Below are 6,831 nucleotides of genomic sequence, written 5' to 3' on the forward strand. Positions count from 1 at the left end.
GCTTCTCTCTCATCGATGTTTCTAACTCTCTATCCCTCTCCCTTCCTCTCTGTAAAAAATCAATAAAATATATTTTTAAAATAAATAAATAAATAAATAAATAAAAGGGAGTCGAGCCTGGCCAGCATGGCTCAGGGGTTGAGCATCGACCTATGAACCAGGAGGCCACGGTTCAATTCCTGGTTAGGACACATGCCCGGGTTGCGAGCTTGATCCCCAGTAGGGGCATGCAGGAAGCAGCCGGTCAATGATTCTTATCATTGATTAGAGGGCTGGTGCACGGATTTGTGCACCAGTGGGGTCCCTCAGCCTGGCCTGCGCCCTCTCCCAATCCGGGACCCCTCGGGGGATGTCCGATAGCAGGTTTTGGCCTGATCCCCACAGGCCCAATCCAGACAGGAGGGAACCTGATCCTGTGCGTTGAGCATCTGTCCCCTGGTGGTCAGTGCGCATTATAGCAACCGGTCAACCAGTCGTTTGGTCGCTTAGGCTTTTATATATATTATAGATGTTTCTTATCTCTCTCTCCCTTCCTCTCTGAAATCAATAAAAATATATTTAAATAAAAAAATAAAAAGGGGGTTGATGACATGAGTTGCATTCCCAGCTCTAACCCCCAGGGCAGGTTGTTTTCTCCGAGCATCATGTTCCCTCACCTGTCAAATGAGAAGAAAAGAACCTATGTCTTGGGGCTGTCTGGGAGGAAGACATTAGATCATTCATGTCCCTACAGCAGTTCTCAGCACAAATAAGTCCTTATGCTCCATAATCGCAGACATCTGATTTCTCGTTTTCCAAATTATACAATACTAGAGGCCCGGTGCACAAAAATTTGTACACTCGGGGGGGTCCCTCAGCCCGGCCTGCGCCCTCTCACAGTCCGGGACCCCTCAGGGGATGTCCACTTGCTCCCCGGGGGGATCAGGCCTAAGCTGGCAGTCAGACATCTCTCTGGCAGCCTGGGAGCCCTTAGGTCAGTAGTTCTCAACCTTCTGGCCCTTTAAATACAGTTCCTCATGTTGTGACCCAACCATAAAATTATTTTCGTTGCTACTTCATAACTGTAATGTTGCTACTGTTATGAATCGTAATGTAAATATCTGATATGCAGGATGGCCTTAGGCGACCCCTGTGAAAGGGTTGTTCGACCACCAAAGGGGTCACGACCCACAGGTTGAGAACTGCTGCCTTAGGGGATGTCCACGGGCATAAGCTGGCAGTCAGACATCTCTCTGGCAGGCTGGGAGCCCTCGGGGGATGTCCAACTGAAGCTTAGTCCCACTCCCCAGGGAGCGGGCCTAAGCCTCAGTCGGACATCCTTAGTGCTGCCAAGGAGGCAGGAGAGGCTGCTGCCACCGCCGCTGCGTTAGCAGCCTTCAGCTCGCTTGTGGCTGAGTGGAGCTCCCCCTGTGGGAGTGCACTGACCACCAGGGGGCAGCTCCTGCGTTAAGCGTCTGCCCCCTGGTAGTCAGTGCTCATCATAGCGACCGGTTTGTCCGCCGTTAGGGTCAATTTGCATATTACCCTTTTATTATATAGGATTCCTGCATGGATTTCCAGCTCCCATCTCATCCTGCAGGTGGTCTGTGATACAGTAGGCGAGGCAGCTTTAGGGGCAAGCCTTGATTATCCTGTGGACCAGACCCATTGCTCTGGACCTTCACTCCAGCTTGAACACTGGAGGGGGTGGGGGAGGGGGAAGCAAAGCAGCAAGGGAGAGAAGTAATACCTCCTTCACATGCCCCTCCACTCCCACACCTGGCTCTGGAGCTCCTGGGGGGAGGGGAGGAGGTCCTCCCTGAGAACCCTATCAGGATGGACAAGTGTAGACCAGAGCAGGAGCCAGAAATCTTGCAGGTGGAGAAAGGAGAGAAGACATGAGCCTCTATCCTGGAGCCTCACCATTTGTTTGGCCTGTCCTCATTGCTTTTTTTTTTTTTTTTAACATGTCAGAAATATTCTGCAGTTATTGTAAATGATCATTAGGAAAACTATTCGGGAACATGAAGAAAATGCCTAGAATACAATAGGAAGATAAATTAATAAGAGCATAGTAGTTTGTACACTCCACCTACAGGAATGGAAAAATGACATATGTGAGTACTTCAGGATTGGGAGAAAAGAGAAAAAAATAAAAACGGCTTTATTTGTCAGAGGTGGCACACTGTGGACAAATATATATATATATATTTTTTACTTCCCCCTCCCACCTTCCCCTGCCTTCCCTCTGAGGTTTGTTGGTCTGTTTTTGGACAAATATTTTTAATTCTTATTTTAAATTTCACTGATGTGGTTATAGTGTTTATATAATAAATAATGAATTATCATTAAGGAGACTAAAAAGAAAGGAAGCTTGATTCACCCAGCAAGGTAGGGAGACAACCACCCCAATCCCTGCTCAGCCACAGCTTCCTATGACAGCGCCACGCCTGTGAAAAGCGAGCGTTAACAATTCCGCCTCCCACGAAATGTGCAAGACGTTAAATGTAAGATGCTGGTTACAAAACAGTATGTAGAGTGTGCTTCCAATTTTATTAAGAGAATACAAATGTACATGCCTATGTTCTTAAAAGATGAGATATACAGCGGTTATTTCTATTATTCTGCTCTTGTGTTTGCTTTTCTAAAGTTTTTACACTAAACATGATTTACTATTTAAATAAATGTGGAAAGGTTACAAAATAGTATATAGAGTATAATTCCATTTTATTAATTTAAGGATGGTGATGATACATAGGTAAAAGTCTAGAAGGATATACATGTGATTTATATATATATGTGTTTACATACATGATTATATATACATACTAGAGGCCCAGTGCACAAAATTAGTGCACTCGGGTGGGGGGAGTCCCTCAGCCAGGATTGCAAGAGGGCACAGGCCAGGCCAAGGGACCTCACTAGTGCACAATCGGGGCTGGGGAGGGACATGGGAGGTTGGCCAGCCTGGGAGGGACTGCGGGAGGGCTCCAGGGCGTGTCCCGCCCGTCTTGCTCAGTTCTGATCAGCCGGACCCCGAGCTAACCTACTGGTCAGAGCGTCTGCCCCCTGGTGGTCAGTGAACATCATAGTGACTGGTCGACTGGTATACTGTCTGCCCCCTGGTGGTCAGTGCACATCACAGTGAGCAGTTGAGCAGCCTTAGCATACATATCATTAGCATATTACACTTTGATTGTTGAATGGCCAACCAGACTACCAGGCACTTAGCATATTAGGCTTTTATGATACAGGATATGTGTACTTGTCTCTAAAAAATGAATGATTTTTAATTTTCCTATTTATATATTTTAAACTTTCTACAATGAGCAAGTGATTACCTGTATAAAATAAATGTAGCCCTGGCTGGCCCAGGTGGCTCAGTTGATTAGACATCATCCTGTGTACCAAAAGGTTGCCAGTTTGATTCCTAGTCAGGGCACATGCTTGGTTTGCAGACTTCACCACCAGTGAGGGGCGTGCAGGAGGCAGCCAACTGATGTTTTGTTCTCACATCAATGTTTCTCTCTCTCTCTCTCTCTCTCTCTCTCTCTCTCTCTCTCTCTCTGTCTCTTCTCCCCTTCTCCTTCCCTTCCACTCAGTCTGAAAATCAGTGGAAAAAATATCTATCCTCGGGTGTATATGTATATATACAAGGTCATTGTGGGAAAAAAAAGCCAACAATACAAATTGACAATTTTTCTTGTATAATATAGAATATGAAGCTCTTAATTATAATCATGTATATATATTTTTAAAAGTTTCATTATTTTTTCTTATTTCAACATTAATACATTATTTATTGGAAAAAATTAGACAGACATTTGCAAAAATAAGAAAACAAAACCCTCTCCATCCTTATCTATTAGAAATAATCACCGTTGCCACCCTGGCACATACCCTTCTCATCTCTTCTCCTGTGCATGTACATAAAGTTCACTTACTTAATTTTTTTTATTAAATATATTTTATTGATTTTTTTACAGAGAGGAAGGGAGAGGGATAGAGAGTTAGAAACATCAATGAGAGAGACACATCCATCAGCTGCCTCCTGCACACTCCCTACTGGGGATGTGCCCGCAACCAAGGTACATGCCCTTTGACCGGACTGGAACCTGGGACCCTTGAGTCCGCAGACTGACGCTCTATCCACTGAGCCAAACCGGTTAGGGCCACTTACTTAATTTTTATAAAAATGGGATCATGCTATATATACTATACAGTGCACAGCTTCTCTTAGTACTCAGTGGACATTTCCCCACGTCAGTCAATATTCTACCCTGCAGTGCTTTGCCATGGGAGCCCTGCGGGCACTCTGAACACGATAAATGGTTCTGCAGTGTGTGGGGCGACCTTGTGCATTGCAGGAACAGTAGCTATACTGTTCCCTCAGCCCCACAGTTACTTTTACAACCAAAAATGGGAGTAATGTGGCGGAGGCATATCTCCCTCCTGGTCACGAATCATTCCTCTTACAGCATCATTTTCCTAAAGTGGTTCGCATACAAGGCTTATAGTATAGTATTATTATAAACATCCATTTAAAAGGGTTCAGAGGGCCCTGTCTAGTGTGGTTAGTTGGTAAGAGCAGGTGTCCCCAGGGCACATACCTAGGTTGTGGGTTTGATCCCCGGTTGGGACGTGTGCAGGAAGCAACCAATTTCTCTCTCTCTCTCTCTCTCTCTCTCTCTCTCTCTCTCTCTCTCAAATCAATGAAAGCATGTCCTCAGGTGAGGATTAAAAAAATTAATGTCTGAAAAGTCTTTGCCTTCATTCAAAAAATAAATAAATAAATAAATAAATAAATAAATAAATTTTCAAAAGGGTTCAGAGGAAAGATGTTTCAGAAATGCCAGCTAAAAAATGTTATACATAGACTGAACGGCGTGGCTCAGTGGTTGTCACAAGTCGATTCCCAGTCAGGGCACATGCCCAGATTGTGAGCTCAATCCCCAGTGTGGGGCGTGCAGGGGGCAGCCAATCAATGATTCTCTCTCATCATTGCTGTTTCTATGTCTCTCTCCCTCCCTCTTCCTCTCTGAAATCAATAAAAATATAATTAAAAAATATTTTTTAAAAATGTCATGCACAGAACACATCATCTTTATGTTTAATCTGATTAATTTCTTAATATGATTCCCTTATAGTGGATATATCGGGAGGACAGGTATGTACATTAAAGATGTTGAGAAATCATGGATAGTATTGTCCGGATTATGTAGGATGATCTAGTGCAGTGGTCGGCAAACTCATTAGTCAACAGAGCCAAATATCAACAGTACAACGATTAAAATTTCTTTTGAGAGCCAAGTTTTTTAAACTTAAACTATATAGGTAGGTACATTGTTATTAACCTACCTATATAGTTTAAGTACTGTTGATATTTGGCGTCTCCCCCTTCGCTGTGTATCCCGCGGCCCGCCTGCGTCGCATCTCCCGTAGCCAGACCGACCAACAACCCCCACTTCTTCTAACGCCACTTCTTCAAAATAGACTCGCCCAGGACAAAAACCGACTTCTGCACATGGGCCACGAAGTTTCAATCGCACTGTACATGCGCACCCGCACGTGGTATTTTGTGGAAGAGCCACACTCAAGGGGCCAAAGAGCCACATGTGGCTCGTGAGCCACGGTTTGCCGACCACTGATCTAGTGCCATCAGATACTACTCAGGATTAGCTAGTACCACCCCTTATCTATTATGAACAACAGAGGACCGCCCCGCAAAGGAATTAATCTGTGTTGTCACATATGAAAAAGGTAGGTCTTATTTATACATTCACGAAGGCTTTTACCTACTGTGTTGGATAAGGCTTTTGGGCCCTATCTGAAAATCATGCAATTTTGGGGACTGTTCTACTCCTCTGGGGTTCTGACAGATGAGGATTGGAATCCCACTTTGTCACATAATGGCTGTGTGATCTTCGGAAAGTCCTGTTTCCCAGCCTTCAGCCTCCTCACCACTAAATGGGAATTTTGAATAGAGAGCCAACAAAATGCTTCTTTTCTATGAGCAAGTAAGTTCCTAGTCCATTTACCTGCAACCCTGACAAAGCTGGAACATCAGCTGCATTACTAGGCGACATTGCTTCCGGTACAAATGAGCCCTGATTGGTAAGTGATGTCTACACAGGAAGGGCTAGGAATGAACTATAAGTAATTAGTGGAAAACCACAGCTTTTTGCTGGTCCCAAGTGGGTGAATCTTGTAACTGGTCAGTGCCCTTGCTGGAATTCTGTGTTTTTGTCTATAGGACTGATATCGATTTAGGGCATAGGACATTGAAGTCAGGGAGTTCCCACCCACTGTGGTCTCATTTCCGTGCACTTGGGTGTTACCTGGGTGGGTAGCTGGATGCGGTGTTGTCCCCTATGAGAACTCTTGCTGATGAGAAAAGGCCTGAGTGTGTCAACAACACTGCGTTCCCTGCCCCTGCATCCTTCTAGATGAGGCCAGTGCCAGGGACAGCCTATCTGGGTCGTGTGAGGGGGGCCTGGAGGAGATAATAATAACAGCCATCCCTCGGGTGGTGAGGATTAAGTGAAGTTATATATAAACAGAACTGCTGGCAGAGGACGCGACAAGTGTCAGCCCCCTTCTCTCTATCCCAGAAAAAAAATACCTGTCTTTGGGCTCTTCTCCTTGTTTTGTCCTTGGTGGAGAAAGGCCTGCCTCTGACTTCCAATTGGAACAGTCAAGTTCTTTTTCTTTCTTCTTGGCTTTTTCTCTTTCCTCTTCTTTTCCCCCTTTGGGGGACTCAGGGGAGTCTGAAACAACAACAACGTAGCTTTGGGGAGGAAGGAGCAAAGGGCAGGGACAGGAACAACTGCACATTCCCCCAACACACACACA

At 45.0% G+C, this 6,831-nt stretch overlaps 1 protein-coding gene across 3 annotated transcripts in view; it reads right to left on the minus strand.

Moving 5' to 3' along the window:
- TCEA3 (transcription elongation factor A3) overlaps window positions 1–6,831 on the minus strand; it is a 43,996-nt gene that overhangs the window by 29,968 nt on the left and 7,197 nt on the right. For all 3 annotated transcript variants that reach the window (XM_006094041.3, XM_006094042.3, XM_023758342.1), the window contains one exon: window positions 6,602–6,746. In XM_006094041.3, the coding sequence (XP_006094103.1) occupies window positions 6,602–6,746 (145 nt within the window). The remainder of the gene's footprint in view (window positions 1–6,601; window positions 6,747–6,831) is intronic.

The sequence above is a fragment of the Myotis lucifugus genome, unplaced genomic scaffold (assembly GCF_000147115.1).
Source record: "Myotis lucifugus unplaced genomic scaffold, Myoluc2.0 scaffold_128, whole genome shotgun sequence".
Classification (NCBI taxonomy): domain Eukaryota; kingdom Metazoa; phylum Chordata; class Mammalia; order Chiroptera; family Vespertilionidae; genus Myotis; species Myotis lucifugus.